At 43.4% G+C, this 17,210-nt stretch overlaps 1 protein-coding gene across 1 annotated transcript in view; it reads right to left on the bottom strand.

Moving 5' to 3' along the window:
- Window positions 1-2,489: 2,489 nt before the first annotated feature.
- The window catches only part of LOC145865699 (uncharacterized), a 33,870-nt gene continuing 19,149 nt past the window's right edge, over window positions 2,490-17,210 (bottom strand). The window contains exon 4 of the mRNA XM_082970640.1: window positions 2,490-2,997. Within this exon, the coding sequence (XP_082826766.1) occupies window positions 2,490-2,997 (508 nt within the window). The remainder of the gene's footprint in view (window positions 2,998-17,210) is intronic.

The following is a 17,210-nucleotide window of genomic DNA, read 5'->3' as shown; positions in this document are numbered from 1 at the left end:
AAAAACGTTTAAAATGTTTACGTTTAAACCTCTTCACTATAGGGGGCAGTATTTTCACAGCCGGATGAAAAACGTACCCATATTAAACGGCTTACTACTCGGGCCCCAGGAACTAGAAGATGCATATTATTAGTAGATTTAGATAGAAAACACTCTGAAGTTTCTAAAACTGTTTGAATAATGTCTGTGAGTATAACAGAACTCATATGGCAGGCAAAAACCTGAAAAAAACCCGAACAGGAAGTTTGACCTCAGATGGCTGTAGTCATTTCAAATGAAGTTCTATCTAAACTACAGTGTATGTGATGTCATATTGCACTTCCTAAGGCTTCCACTAGATGTCAACAGTCATTAGAACCTCGTTTGAGGCTTCTAGAATACAATTTGATTGAATAATACCCGGAACAGTATGTGGTCGGGCTGGGGTCATTGACTTACCTTGCGCGCGCTCACGAAGGATTAGCCATTTTTCTTTTTCTTTTGTAATGAATCTGCTATTGTCCGGTTGGAATATTATCGCAATTCTACAATTATAACACCCTAAAGATTGATTGTGAACATGGTTTGACATGTTACTACAAACGCTGAGGGAACTTTATAACTTTTCGTCGACGGTGGAAAGATGCATTTTGGAATGGGGATCTGGACGCGCCATCAAAACTGATTTATTTCGACATAAATGATGGACTTTATCGAACAAATTAACATTTCTTGTGGAAGTGGGAGACCTTCCGAGTGCATTCAGCCGAAGATCAGCAAAGGTAAGATAATATTTTTAACATATTTCAGCGTTTTGGGGATGCCGTGGCTGGACGGCTAACTGAATAGCATGGTGCTCAGTACTCAGAATATTGAACAATGTGCTTTCTACGTAAAGTTATTTTGAAATCTGACACAGCGGGTGCATAAAAGAGTACTGTATCTATAATTCTTAAAATAATTGTTATGTGTTTTGTCAACGTTTATAATGAGTATCTTTGTAAATTCACCGGATATTTTGGGGTGAATACATTTTCTGAACGTCACGCGCCAATGTAAAATCATTTTTTTGGATATAAATATGAACTTGATGGGAACAAAAAATGCATGTATTGTCTAACATAATGTCCTAGGAGTGTCATCTGATGAAGATCGTCAAAGGTTAGTGCATAATTTTAGCTGGTTTTGTGCTTTTGGACGGATTACCTTGCTTTGAAAATGGCTGTCCTTGCTAAGAAAATGGCTGTGTTGTTGTTTTTTGCTGTGGTTGTATCCTAACATAATCTAATGTTTTGCTTTCGCTGTAAAGCCTTTTTGGAATCGGACAATGTGGTTGGATTCAGGAGAGGTTTATCTTTCAAATGGTGTAAAATAGACGTATGTTTGAGAAAATTCAATTGTGGTATTTTAGTTGTTTTTGTATTTTGCGCCATGCGATCCCATTGGCTGTTGGCTAGGGTTTCCGCTAGTGGAACGCCTATATGTAAGAAGTTAAGTAATCTTGCTTGTCTCAGAACAGCGCGAAATGGTGCTGAAATAGTTGCTTCAAATCCTATCAGTTTCAGTAAGCAACAATTTGTTGCCTTCATTAGCCTACTTTATTCTTAAAGAACTCAACACAGAGAAAAGAAAAGAGCCTTTAATAATTAAACAATAAAGCGATTGAATTCACAAATGCATTTGACTGTTTTTAATATTGGCCATCAACCAAAAACACTCCGTGGTATTCCTTACTTAAGGGAGAGCAGGCCATGTCCAGACTTTCTCGGTGACCTCAAGTACTCATAAACTCTGTCTTAAATGCTTTTTCGGGTTGCATCAGTCATGGACAGAAACTTCTGAGACACATTATTAATGATAAACACCCGGAGGTTCACTGGTAAGCCACATTTGCCTCAGGATCCATCCCAGTTGATATTCTGTGTCCACTCATGGTATCTCTCATCGGTTACACATCCTTGGAATTGCAGAACAGCATAGCGGTCCGAACGGTCCTTGCTGTACCCGGTGAGCAGTTCGTCAAGTTCTGTTGTCAGAAGAGGAATGGAAATGTCAGGGTGAACCGACGACCTGACGAACTCGCCACGTACGTTGACTCTGCCTGTCGGAGGTGGAGTTCCAGAGCTCACAGGTGTGCCTGGCATGTATTGTGACTCCATCTCGTTCCTCGCCCTCTTCAACGTGTCATTCTCCGCCTGACTTTCCGCCAATGTTGAGTGACTCTCCGCCAATGCCGCCTGGCTCTGGACCAATGCAAAAGCGGTCGCCTGTATCTCTTGCACTCAGATAATGTTCATCTTTCTGCTGGTCTGCCTTCAATGACTCGATCTCGGTCTTCAAAGTTTGAATCTGATGCATGTGCACCTTCATCAAATGACCAGAATGGTACCGCCCTGAGCCCCCATCGATTACAGTGGCCTATGATAGAAACGGTAGATGAATTAAGAATTAAAAGTGACTCCAACGCGCAAATGCTCCATACAGAAACACATTTTAAGAATCTATCAAAACTATCGCTTTCTTCGGAACCATGCTTTTTTCCGGTGTAACCCGTTGTCCAGCCCGTTGTCCAGCCCATTGTCCAGCCCGTTGTCCAGCCCGTTGTCCAGCCCATTGTCCAGCCCTTTGTCCAGCCCGTTGTCCAGCCCGTTGTCCAGCCCTTTGTCCAGCCCGTTGTCCAGCCCGTTGTCCAGCCCTTTGTCCAGCCCTTTGTCCAGCCCGTTGTCCAGCCCGTTGTCCAGCCCTTTGTCCAGCCCGTTGTCCAGCCCGTTGTCCAGCCCGTTGTCCAGCCCATTGTCCAGCCCATTGTCCAGCCCTTTGTCCAGCCCTTTGTCCAGCCCTTTGTCCAGCCCGTTGTCCAGCCCGTTGTCCAGCCCTTTGTCCAGCCCTTTGTCCAGCCCGTTGTCCAGGCCTTTGTCCAGCCCGTTGTCCAGCCCGTTGTCCAGCCCGTTGTCCAGCCCTTTGTCCAGCCCTTTGTCCACTGATCTCCACGGATGGATGTCAGCATGGTTGTATGCTCTGCAAAAACACATTTGTGTTTTTAGTACACAATTATTGATTTTATTACACAGTATGCCTACATATTGATAGGCTATATACATCTTTTAAACGAAAATGCACTGAAACCAAAATACATTAAGTTTTGGTGATCCTCTCAGCTCTGGCTCATTTTCAAGTCCTCTGGTGGTTACAGTCCTAACCCTGGAATGGGTAGCACCATAGAAAGAAGCTGGCTTGATAAACTGTTTATTTTGTATGTTCTCTTTGGTCTCAATGTAATTTGTTTAGATACATTAAGGGTAGAGTTTGGGGCGAGGTGAGGAGTACCGGAAAAGTGTGACTTTCAGGTTACAATAGGTATAATAAGTATACAGCAGATCACCAATTGTCCTCACTTTGATTATGCTGTAACAACATACTGTAGCACCATGACCAGGATCTCTACTCATTTAAGTGAGCAGATTAGGGCTTTCAGGAGAAACGGAACATCTACTGGAGACATTTCACAAAAACTGTTAGACTTGGGGATTATGGTCACGTACGGTGCTATTTGCAAACACTATCATCAGACGCCTGTGTTACATCGATTTTTACATGTGGTTGTGGAGATGGGGGAAGTACAACTAAAATGTAGTTGAAGTAAACATTGAATACTATAAGGGCACAGGGCGAGACCCAGATGCAGACATGGGAGGCAGATGGTTAGAGTCTCTGATATTTATTATAATCCAAGGGGCAGGCAAGAGAATGGTCATAAACAAGGTCACAGTCGAGGAGGTACAGAGTGGCAGGCAGGCTCGAGGTCAGGGCAGGCAGTATGGTCAGGCAGGTGGGTTCAGTCAACGCAGGCAAGGGTCAAAACCGGGAGGACTAGCAAAAGAGAGATAAGAAAAAGCAGCAGCATGGAAAAACACGCTGGTTGACAAGACGAACTGGCAACAGACAAACAGGGAACACTGGAATAAATACCCAGGGACTAATGGGGTAAACGGGTGACACCTGGAGGTGTGTGGAGACAATCACAAAGACAGGTAAACAGATCGGGGCGTGACAGCACCCCCCCCTCTAGGGGCGCCACCTGGCGGACAGAGGTGCCGGCGGTGAAAGTCGGTGATGAAGGCGGGGTCCAGGATGTCTTTAGTGGGAACCCAGCACCTCTCCTCCGGGCCATAACCCTCCCAGTCAACCAGGTACTGGAAACCCCTGCCCTGTGATCGATCCCTCAGGAGGCGTCTTACCATGTATGCTGGCTGACCATCGCTGACACGGGGGGGAGTGATGGGCCTAGAAACAGAAGATAAAGGACTTAGACAAGGGCTTAATCTTGAACACATGAAAAGTAGGGTGAACACGGAGGGTGCGGGGTAACAGCAGGCGAACAGCAGTGGGACTAAGGACTCTAGAAATGGGGAAAGGACCACTGAAACATGGGGAAAATTTGCGGGATTACACCCAGAAGGGCAGGTCCTGTGTGGACAGCCGTACCCTCTGCCCGACCCAATTGCAGGGAGCAAGAGTCCGGTGGCGGTCCGCTTGTCGACGATACCTGGAGGTGGTCTTGAGAAGAGCCGCCCGAGCACTTTTCCAGGTACGCCAATAGCGGCGGACGAACATCTGGGCTGAGGGTATGTTGACCTCAACTTCTTGCTCTGGGAAGAGCGGAGGCTGATACCCCATGGAGCATTCGAAGATGGAGAGTCCAGTAGCTGAGCAGGGAAGAGTGTTCCTAGCATATTCCACCCAGACCAGTTGCTGGCTCCAGGTGGTGGGGTTACTAGCAACGAGACACCGACGTGTCATCTCCATGTCTTGATTGGCTCGCTCCGACTGGCCGTTGGATTGGGGTTGAAACCCGGAGGACAGACTGGCCGATTTTTGATTGTAATGTCATTGAGGCCCCGGTAATCAATGCATGGACACAGGGTCTTGTCCTTCTTCCCCACAAAGAAGAATCCTGCGCCAGTAGGAGAGGCAGAAGGATGAACGCTCCCAACAGCCAGAGAGTCCGATGTACTCCACCATGGCCTTGGTCTCAGGACCAGACAGTGAATATAGCCGGCCTCAAGGCGGTGTGGTGCCCGGGAGGAGGTCAAAAGCACTATTGTAAGGACAATGTGGAGGAAGGGAGGTAGCATGAGCTTTGCTAAAAACCTCCAGGAGGTCATGGTACTCTGCGGGAATGGCAGAGAGAGCCAAGGCCATACTCAACCCTGGAGGCAGACGTTCCGGGGAAGGCTGCGCCGCCTTCAGGCAACGTGAATGGCAGAACGGGCTCCAACCCAGGATTGAACCCGTGGTCCAGTCAATATCAGGGTTGTGCTTCTGGAGCCAAAAAAATCCCAAAACAATAGGGATGTGGGGAGACTCATTAAGGAGAAGCTGTATTTGACTCACTGTGGTTTCCAGATACCCGCATATCAATGGAAACTGTGCTGTGCGTGACTCTTCCAATGGAGCGGCCGTCCAGTGCCCTGGCATCCATGGGAATGGAGAGGAGTTGAGTAAGGATACTTAGTTCCGATACCAGGGTAGCATCCATGAAACTCTCACCTGCCCAAGAGTCAATGAGCACCAGGAGAGACTTAAACTGGTCTCCCCACAGCAAGATCACATAAAAATAAAAAAAGAGTTTGGGTAATGGGAATTAGAGGGTCCCCAGTCAGGCTCACCAGTTTATTTGTACCTGCTAATGATTCAGGTCTCTTCACTGGGAAGGTGGCTATGTAATGCCCTACAGCACCACAATACAGACAACTATTGGAGCTTAGCCTGCATGAAAATTCCCTAGGTGATAATCTAGCTCTTCCCAGTTGCATAGGTTCCGGTGTATCTGACTTACCCGTCGTTGATGATTCGGGTGGCCTCGGATCCTGTCGGAAAAACAGCCTTCGGGGACTTCCGGATTCCTTCGGAGGTGAACGAGCCATAGCGGATGGACGAGTGTGACCTAGGCCAGACCTCTTCTCACTCCTGCTTTCCCGTAGACGTCCATCAATCCTAATGGTGAGAGTGATGAGGGAATCAAGGTCCACCGGTAACTCCTGAGCAGCTAGCTCATCTTTTATCACCTCTGATAATCCATGAAGGTATTGAATAGGGACTCCGGATTCCAGGCACTCTCGGCGGTCAACATGCAAAAGTCTACATCGTAGGCTGCCACACTACAGGAGTCTTGACGTAATTCAAGTAGTTTTCGAGCCGCCTCTCTCCCGGATACCGGAGAATCGAAAACCTTCCTCAACTCTGCCATGAAGTCTTCTAGATCATGAGAAATAGCGGATTGTTTCTCCCAAACTTCCGTAGCACAGGAGAGCACCCTTCCCGACAATAATGTAATAATGTACGCTATCTTCGACCGGTCTGAGCGGAACGAAGATGGTTGCAGTTCAAAAATGAGGGCGCAAGAAAACCCCGGCAGGTTCCAGGATCCCCAGAATATTGCTCCGGAAGAGGTAAGCTGGGTTCTCGGGGAGCCGGGGTAGGCTGTACAAACCCACCACTAATAGCAAAAAGGTTTTGGGTGGTTGGGGGGTCTCAGTTGTGGCGGGCTGCCTATGAGCTAACTCCCTGATTTGCTCCATCAAAGCCTTGAACCCTAGGTAGTGGCATTCCATCAGGGAACGAAGCCCTTCCAAAAGGTCCAGCAGTAGCTCCTCATGCGTCCCAATAGTGGCTCCCTGCAGGGAGACAGCGTGGTGGAGCTGGCCCAAGTCTGCTGGGTCTGTCATGGCCAGTTCGTACTATAAGGGCACAGGGCGAGACCCAGATGCAGACACGGGAGGCAGATGGTTTGAGTCACTGATATTTATTATAATCCAAGGAGCAGGCAAGAGAATGGTTGTGGACAGGCAAAAGATCATAAACAAGGTCACAGTCCAGGAGGTAAAGAGTGGCAGGCTGGCTCGAGGTCAGGGCAGGCAGTATGGTCAGGCAGGCGGGTTCAGAGTCAATGCAAGCAAGGGTCAAAACCGGGAGGAATAGCAAAAAAGAGATAAGAAAATGCAGGAGCACAGAAAACACGCTGGTTGACTTTACAAGACAAGACGAACTGGCTATTTTATAGATGACATCACCAAAGTCGAGGATCGGTAGGATGGTCAGTTTTACGAGGGTGTGTTTGGCAACATGAGTGAAGGATGCTTTGTTGCGATATAGGAAGCCGATTCTAGATTTAATTTTGGATTGGAGATGCTTAATGTGAGTCTGGAAGGAGAGTTTACAGTCTAACCAGACACCAAGGTATTTGTAGTTGTCCACGTATTCTAAGTCAGAGCCGTCCAGAGTAGCGATGCTGGATGGACTTGCAGGTGCGGGCAGTGATCGATTGAATAGCATGCATTTTGTTTTACCTGCATTTAAGAGCAGTTGGAGGCCATGGAAGTATGGCATTGAAGCTTGTCTGGAGGTTAGTTAACACAGTGTCCAAAGAGGGGCCAGAAGTATACAGAATGGTGTCGTCTGCATAGAGGTGGATCAGAGAATCACCAGCAGATAGATTTAGGTCTGTAGCAGTTTGGGTCTAGAGTGTCTCCCCCTTTGAAGAGGGGGATGACCGCGGCAGCTTTCCAATCTTTGGGAATCTCAGACGATACGAAAGAGAGGTTGACCAGGCTAGTAATAGGGGTTGCAACAATTTTGGCAGATAATTTTAGAAAGAGAGGGTCCAGATTGTCTAGCCAGGCTGACTTGTATGGGTCCAGATTTTGCAGCTCTTTCAGAACATCAGCTATCTGGATTTGGGTGAAGGAGAAATGGTGGGGGCTTTGACGGGTTGCTGTGGAGGGTGCCGGGCAGTTGACCGGGGTAGGGGTAGCCAGGTGGAAAGCATGGCCAGCCGTAGAGAAATGCTTATTGAAATTCTCAATTATTTATGGATTTATCGGTGGTAACAGTGTTTCCTAGCCTCAGAGCAGTGGGCAGCTGGGAGGAGGTGCTCTTATTCTCAATGGACTTTACAGTCTCCCAGAACATTTTTGAGTTAGTTCTACAGGATGCAAATTTCTGTTTGAAAAAGCTAGCCTTAGCTTTTCTAACTGCCTGTGTATATTTATTCCTAACTTCCCTGAAAAGTTGCATATCACGGGGGCTATTCGATGCTAATGCAGAACGCCACAGGATGTTTTTGTGCTGGTCAAGGGCAGACCGGTCCGGAGTGAACCAAGGACTATATCTATTCCTAGTTCTACATTTTTTGAGTGGGGCATGCTTATTTAAGATGGCGAGGAAGGCACTTTTAAAGAATAGCCAGGCATCATCTACTAACAGGTTGAGGTCAATGTCATTCCAGGATACCCCAGCCAGGTCGATTAGAAAGGCCTGCTCGCAGAAGTGTTTTGGGGAGCATTTGACAGTGACGAGGGGTGGACGTTTGGTTGCAGACCCATTACGGATGCAGGCAATGAGGCAGTGATCACTGAGATCTTGATTGAAAACAGCAGAGGTGTATTTGGAGGGCAAGTTAGTTAGGATGACATCTATGAGGGTGCCCGTGTTTACGGATTTGGGGTTGTACCTAGTAGGTTCATTGATAATTTGTGTGAGATTGAGGGCATCAAGCTTAGATTGTAGGATGACCGGGGTGTTAACCTCTATGGGCTAGGTGGGACGCTTGCGTCCCACCTACGTAACAGCCACTGCCAGCCTGTGGCGCGATTTTCAAAACCTTAAAAATCCTATTACTTCAATTTCTCAAACATATGACTATTTTACAGCCATTTAAAGACAAGACTCTCGTTAATCTAACCACACTGTCCGATTTCAAAAAGGCTTTACAACGAAAGCAAAACATTAGATTATGTCAGCAGAGTACCAAGCCAGAAATAATCAGACACCCATTTTTCAAGCCAGCATATAATGTCACCAAAACCCAGAAGACAGCTAAATGCAGCACTCACCTTTGATGATCTTCATCAGATGACAACCCTAGGACATTATGTTATACAATACATGCATGTTTTGTTCAATCAAGTTCATATTTATATCAAAAACCAGCTTTTTACATTAGCATGTGACGTTCAGAACTAGCATACCCCCCGCAAACTTCCGGGGAATTCGCTAACATTTTACTAAATGACTCACGATAAACGTTCACAAAAAGCATAACAATTATTTTAAGAATTATAGATACAGACCTCCTCTATGCACTCGATATGTCCGATTTTAAAATAGCTTTTTGGTGAAAGCACATTTTGCAATATTCTAAGTACATAGCCCAGGCATCACGGGCTCGCTATTTAGACACCCGGCAAGTTTAGCACTCACCATAATCATATTTACTATTATAAAAGTTTGATTACCTTTTGTTGTCTTCGTCAGAATGCACACCCAGGACTGCTACTTCAATAACAAATGTTGGTTTGGTCCAAAATAATCCATCGTTATATCCGAATAGCGGCGTTTTGTTCGTGCGTTCCAGACACTATCCGAAATAGTAAATGGCGCAATTCGTGACAATAAAATTCTAAATATTCCATTACCGTACTTCGAAGCATGTCAACCGCTGTTTAAAATCAATTTTTACGACATTTTTCTCGTAGAAAAGCGATAATATTCCGACAGGGAATCTCCTTTTCGGCAAACAGAGGAAAAAAATCCCAAAGGCGGGGGCGGTCGGGGTCACGCGCATAAGCCCAGTGTCCCTTGATCGGCCACTTGAGAAAGGCGATAATGTGTTTCAGCCTGGGGCTAGAATGACGACATTCTGTTTTTTCCCGGGCTCTGAGCGCCTATGGACGACGTGGGAAGTGTCACGTTAGAGCAGAGATCCTTAGTAAATGATAGAGATGGAAAAGAAGTTCAAGAAATGGTCAGACAGGCCACTTCCTGTAAAGGAATCTCTCAGGTTTTGACCTGCCATTTGAGTTCTGTTATACTCACAGACACCATTCAAACAGTTTTAGAAAATTTAGGGTGTTTTCTATCCATATGTAATAAGTATATGCATATTCTAGTTACTGGGTAGGAGTGGTAACCAGATTAAATCGGGTATGTTTTTTATCCAGCCGTGTCAATACTGCCCCCTAGCCCTAACAGGTTAAGCATATCCCAGTTTAGGTCACCTAGTAGCACGAGCTCAGAATATAGATGGGGGGCAGTCAATTCACATATGGTATCGAGGGCACAGCTGGGGGCAGAGGGAGGTCTATAGCAAGCGGCAACAGTGAGAGACTTCTTTCTGGAAAGGTGAATTTTTAGAAGTAGAAGCTCCAATTGTTTGGGTACAGACTTGGATAGTAATACAGAACTCTGCAGGCTATCTTTGCAGTAGATTGCAACACCGCCCCCTTTGGCAGTTCTATCTTGGAGGAAAATGTTATAGTTAGCGATGGAGATTTCAGGGTTTTTGGTGGTTTTCCTAAGCCAAGATTCAGACACGGCTAAGACATCCGGGTTTGCAGAGTGTGCTAAAGCAGTGAGTAAAACAAACTTAGGGAGTAGGCTTCTAATGTTAACATGCATGAAACCAAGGCTTTTACGGTTACAAAAGTCAACAAATGAGAGCACCTGGGGAGTGGGAGTGGAGCTAGGCACTGCAGGACCTCGATTAACATCCACATCACCAGAGGAACAGAGGAGAGGTAGGATAATGGTACAGCTAAAGGCTATACGAACTGGCCGTCTAGCACGTTTGGAACAGAGAGTAAAAGGATCAGGTTTCTGGGCATGATAGCATAGATTCAAGGCATAGTTTACAGACAAGGGTATGGTAGGATGTGACGACATTGGAGGTAAACCTAGGCATTGAGTTAATGATGAGAGAGATATAGTCTCTAGAGACTTAAACCAGGTGATGTCATCGCATATGTAGGAGGTGGAACAACATGATTGGTTAAGGCATATTGAGCAGGGCTAGAGGCTCTACAGTGAAATAAGACAGTAATCACTAACCAGGACAGTAATGGACGAGGCATATTGATATTAGAGAGAGGCATGCGTAGCCAAGTGAACATATGGGTCCAGTGATTGGTTGGGCTGACTGGGGACACGACGATTCAGACAGTTAGCAGGCCGATGCTAATAAGCTAACAGTTAGTAGGCCAGGGGTGGTCTAGATGCCGCCTCTTAATGAGTTTGGAGAGCCAATATGTTATCCAACGATTATTAATATTACTATTATTACTGAATGACAGAGCAAATCAATCAGATTTTTATTTGGCAATGTTAGGATTATTTTGTACAGCGGCATATTTTCCTAACTGAAACCCTTAATTAAATTGTCTTAATGAGTTCTGAGAGCCTGTCACGTCCTGGCCAGTATAAGGTTAATTGTTTTTGTAGTTTGGTCAGGACGTGGCAGAGGGTATTTGTTTTATGTGGTTCGGGGTGGTGTGTTTGTGTAAAGGGGTGTTTGATTTAGTATTTCCGGGTTTTTGGTTGATGGTCTATGTGTTTGTAGTCTATGGTTAGTCTGGTGTGTGTGTTTCTATGTTTGGTTAATTGGGGTTGGGACTCTCAGTTGAAGGCAGGTGTTGTCTATCTGCCTTTGATTGAGAGTCCCATATATTAGGGTGTGTTTGTGTGTGTGTTTTGTGGGTGATTGTTCTGTGCTTAGCCGTGTGCCTAGTCAGACTGTTATTGTCGTTCGTTCGTTCGTTCGTTCGTTCGTTCGTTTTTCGTGTTTGTTATTTTTGTATGTTCATTTTGAGAGTAATTAAAAATCAAGATGAGCATTCACATACCTGCTGCGTTTTGGTCCTCATTCACCGACGACAACCATGACAGAGCCGATCTGTTATCTAATGATTATTATTATTATTATAATTAACCCTGCATTGTAATTATATAAAAGCCCCTTAGATATTCTCACAGACCAGATTTGCCTTAAATTACCATTTTTGTAAATAAATTGATGTATGAGGAATCTATTGTACTGCTAATAGCCTATCATGGAAACATTGTTTGCATGATGGGCTACACCTGCTACAGTACGGTTGTGAAAAACAAGTGTTTGTAAACATGTTTTCAAAATGCCTCCAGCTGTCCATCACCACTGTAAATTAAAAACACAGCATCTTAAAAAAAATCACATAATACTTGTTTACATTCTTTATTTTAACCACAATGTCACAAAAAATGTAACACACACAACATGAGCAGATTAACTTGGTCAAAACAGTCAAAGCATTTTTCGTTAACTCCATAACCACCGAAAGTTTTTGTTGTTGTTGCCTGATGCAGGACTCTAGTGCCAGAGAAGAGACTCTCAGACTGAAAATGCCTCCATTAATTGCCACAGTTTAGACTACTAATAGATCAGCGTTCTAACTCCCCCTTGTGACAGTGTGGTACAATGACAGAATGACACCAACTACCACTAACAGTCACGGCATATTTAAGGAAGAACCACTGTATATACAGGGAGTATAAAATAATATGGCTAAATACAGGAAGCAGAAAATAACATGGCTATATACAGGGAGTAGAAAATAACATGGCTATATACAGGGAGTAGAAAATAATATGGCTAAATACAGGAAGCAGAAAATAACATGGCTATATACAGGGAGTGGAAAATAACATTGATATATACAGGGAGTAGAAAATAGCATGGCTATATACAGGGAGTATAAAATAATATGGCTAAATACAGGAAGCAGAAAATAACATGGCTATATACAGGGAGTGGAAAATAACATTGATATATACAGGGAGTAGAAAATAGCATGGCTATATATAGGGAGTAGAAAATAGCATGGCTATATATAGGGAGTAGAAAATAACATGGCTATATACAGGGAGTAGAAAATAATATGGCTAAATACAGGAAGCAGAAAATAACATGGCTATATACAGGGAGTGGAAAATAACATTGATATATACAGGAAGTAGAAACTAACAGGACTATATAGAGGGAGTAGAAAATAACATGGCTATATACAGGGAGTAGAAAATAACATGGCTATATACAGGGAGTAGAAAATAGCATGGCTATATACAGGGAGTAGAAAATAACATGGCTATATACAGGGAGTAGAAAATAACATGGATATATACAGGGAGTAGAAAATATCATGGCTATATACAGGGAGTAGAAAATAACATGGCTATTTATAGGGAGTAGAAAATAACATGGATATATACAGGGAGTAGAAAATAACATGGATATATACAGGGAGTAGAAAATATCATGGCTATATACAGGAAGTAGAAAATAACATGGCTATATACAGGGAGTAGAAAATAACATGGCTATGTATATGGAGTGGAAGACAACAGTTATATACAGGAAGTAGAAAATAATATGGCTATATATGTAACAGTGTAGCTTCCATCCTTCTCCTCGCCCCTACCTTGGCTCAAACCAGGGACCTTCTGCACACATCAACAACTGCACTCATGAAGCATCGTTACCCATCGCTCCACAAAAGCCACGGCCCTTGCAAATCAATTAAACCAATTATTTGTCTCCACAATGTCTGTGCGCAAGTCACTCCCCTCAGTGCGCTTGTCCAGGAGTGGGATCAAGAGGGGGTTTACTTGAGATGGGAATATCTAGAGTTGTCAATTGATATATGCCATTGGATGAGATGGTGTTTTTGTACTATGAAGTACCAGGAACGACATTAGAACCTCGTCATTAGCGACCAAACTGAACAATAATTTATAGCGAATGTTATCTGGCTAAGGGATAGTCCTTTCTAAAGTATAAGGTCCCTTTGAGAACAGTTCCTAAGATCTGTTGTTCGTCATGTACGTTGAGAGGGGTGGATCTTGGGTATAAAAGCTCTTGTACTTTTGTGTAATCACTTTTTCAATGGTTCATTAGAGATAGCACATCATTGAATGTCAAGTGCTTTTGCAAAAGCATCTTAATTATTAAAGATGTAGTTTACGTATAACTCTGACTGGTGTGTGAAGTTTGTAACTCTCCTCATTTGGTAATGCAGAACACACCTAGTAAGCAATACTATACACATTAAACAGTGAAATACTGTAGCTATGTTATCATAAAAATAAAACTCCAAGCTAGAAGAATCAGAAAGTTTTTGGATTTACAAACTACAGGCCACTAACCTGTTAGGGCTAGGGGGCAGTATTGACACGGCTGGATAAAAAACGTACCCGATTTAATCTGGTTACTAGTCCTGCCCAGTAACTAGAATATGCATATAATTATTGGCTTTGGATAGAAAACACTCCAAAGTTTCTAAAACTGTTTGAATGGTGTCTGTGAGTATAACAGAACTCAAATGGCAGGTCAAAACCTGAGAAGATTCTGTACAGGAAGTACCCTGTCTGACCATTTCTTGGCCTTCTTTGTCATCTCTATCCAAAACAAAGGATCTCTGCTGTTACGTGACACTTCCTACGGCTCCAATGGGCTCTCAGAAGGCGGCAAAAAGCTGAATCGTGGCTTTGCAGGCTCTGGCTGAAAAAAGTACCGCGTTTGGGTAGTGGCTGGTTACAGTACTGAGACTCAGGCGTGTGCCCGCGTCGACCGAATGCTTTGTTTTTTTTCCTCTGTTTACCGAAACGCAGATTCCCGGTCGGAATATTATCGCTTTTTTACGAGAAAAATGGCATAAAAATGGATTTTAAACAGCGGTTGACATGCTTCGAAGTACGGTAATGGAATATTTAGAATTTTTTTGTCACGAATTGCGCCATGCTCATGACCCTTATTTACACTTCGGATAGTGTCTTGGAACGCACGAACAAAACGCCGCTATTTGGATATAACGATGGATTATTTTGGACCAAACCAACATTTGTTATTGAAGTAGCAGTCCTGGGAGTGCATTCTGACGAAGACAACAAAGGTAATCAAACTTTTGTAATAGTAAATCTGACTTTGGTCAGGGCTAAACTTGGTCGGTGTCTAAATGGCTAGCCGTGATGGCTGGGCTATCTACTGAGAATATTGCAAAATGTGCTTTCACCGAAAAGCTATTTTAAAATCGGACACCTCGATTGCACAAAGGAGTTCTGTATCTATAATTCTTAAAATAATTGTTATGTTTTTTGTGAACGTTTATCGTGAGTAATTTAGTAAATTCACCGGAGGTTTGCTAGTTCTGAACGTCACATGCTAATGTAAAAAGCTGGTTTTTGATATAAATATGAACTTGATTGAACAAAATCAGCGTCTCGTCCCGTCAGCGGGATCAAAATCCAGGGAAAATCCAGGGAAAACTCCTAGCGACATTAGCATAACGAAATTATTATTATTATTTTTTTTTAATATAGGACTGTCTCATATCGTTTTATAGATACACCTCTCCTGAATCGACTCACGTCGTCCGATTTCAAAAAGGTTTTACAGGAAAAGCAAATCATTAGATTATGTTAGAGGAGTCCATCGTAAAAGCAGCAACATAGCCATTTTCCGACCAACCACATGCATCACAAATAACCAAAAAACAGCTAAATGCAGCACTAACCTTTTACAAACTTCATCAGATGACACACCTAGGACATCATGTTACACAATGCATGCATTCTTTTGTTCAATAAAGTTCATATTTATATATGAAAACAGCATTTTACATCGGCGTCTGACGTTGACTAACTATTTTCCCGTCAAATGCATCCAGGGAAACAGTGCTACAATTTACTGAATTACTATTCGAAAACATTTTTTAAATGTAATATTGTCATTCTAAGATTTATAGATGAATATCTCTTGAAAGCACCTGTCATACCAGATTTAAAAATAACTTTACTGGGTAATCACACTTAGCGATAAAAGGGGATGCGATACTCAGAAAATGAGCTAGTAAATACAGCTCGGCGCCATCTTGGAACAATCGCATATCACATCTAATGTTGTATAATATTGTCAATAATCCCTTACCTTTAGTTGTCTTCATCAGAAAGCACTTCCAGGAATCCCAGGTCCACAACAGATGTATTTTCGGTCGAAAAAGTCCATCCTTTATGTTCCATTAGCTTGCTGTTGTTAGCGCGTCTGAATGGTGTATCCAAAAACTCTGCCGGGCGCGCCACAGCCGTTTCGAAATAAAACATTTTTTTCCCATTTAGGTTCGTTCAAACATGTCAAACGTTGTATAACATAAATCTTCAGGGCCTGTTTCAACAAGAGAGCCAATAAGATTCGAGGGCGATGATTGCATTGTGTTTCAAAACGTTTCCAAAGGTGGGGGTAGACAGGGCCGCCGGCGTCATAATGGTGATGGCCCTCCCCTGTGACCAATTTCCAACGCGTCTCATTCACTGAGTTTCGACAGTAGAAGGCTCAAAACACTTTGTAAAGACTGGCGACATCTTGTGGAAGCAATAGGAAGTGCTCAAATAACGATAGCTCACGGTGTGAATAATAGGCAACGACGTGAAGTTGAGTCCACAATTCAGAATTCCACTTCCTGTTTCAATCGGTCTCGGGGTTTTGACTGCCATATGAGTTCTGTTATACTCACAGACACCATTCAAACAGTTGTAGAAACTTTAGGGTGTTTTCTATCCACAGGTATTAATTATATGCATATCCTAGCTTCTGAGTTTGATTAGTAGGCCGTTGAAAATGGGCACGAATTTTTTCCAAAATGCGCTGTGGCGCCCCCTATCCTAGGGTAACGTCAAGAGGATAACATAATGTCCTAGGTGTGTCATCTGATGAAGATCATCAAAGGTTAGTGCTGCATTTAGCTGTCTCTGGGTTTTTGTGACATTATATGCTAGCTTGAAAAATGGGTGTCTGATTATTTCTGTCTGGGTACTCTGCTGACATAATCTAATGTTTTGCTTTCGTTGTAAAGCCTTTTTGAAATCGGACAGTGTGGTTAGATTAACGAGAGTCTTGTCTTTAAAATGCTGTAAAATAGTCATATGTTTGAGAAATTGAAGTAATAGCATTTCTAAGGTATTTGAAAATCGCGCCACTGGATTACACTGGCTGTTGCGTAGGTGGGACGAATTCGTCCCGCCTAGCCCAGAGAGGCTAAGTACGCTGGTTTAACCTCTATGGGCTAGGTGGGACGCTAGCGTGCCACCCGTGGTGCACTCCATCAACAGCAGGTGCATTTCAAGAGTGGCAAATTTGAATCCAAATAAATGTCAAAATTCAAATTTTTCAAACATACAACTATTTTACACCCTTTGAAAGATAAACATCTCCTTAATCTAACCACGTTTTACGATTTCAAAAAGGTTTTACGGCGAAAGCATAAATTTAGAGTATGTTAGGACAGTACATTTACAAGAGTTGTGTGTAATGTTTTGTCAAGTCAAAGACAGGGTCACCAAAACCATAAAACCAGCTAAAATGATGCACT

The sequence above is a fragment of the Salmo salar genome, chromosome 29, assembly GCF_965601325.2.
Source record: "Salmo salar chromosome 29, fSalSal1, whole genome shotgun sequence".
Taxonomy (NCBI): Eukaryota; Metazoa; Chordata; class Actinopteri; order Salmoniformes; family Salmonidae; genus Salmo; species Salmo salar.
Note: the sequence above shows the minus strand (reverse complement) of the source record. Positions and strands in the feature narration are given on the sequence as shown.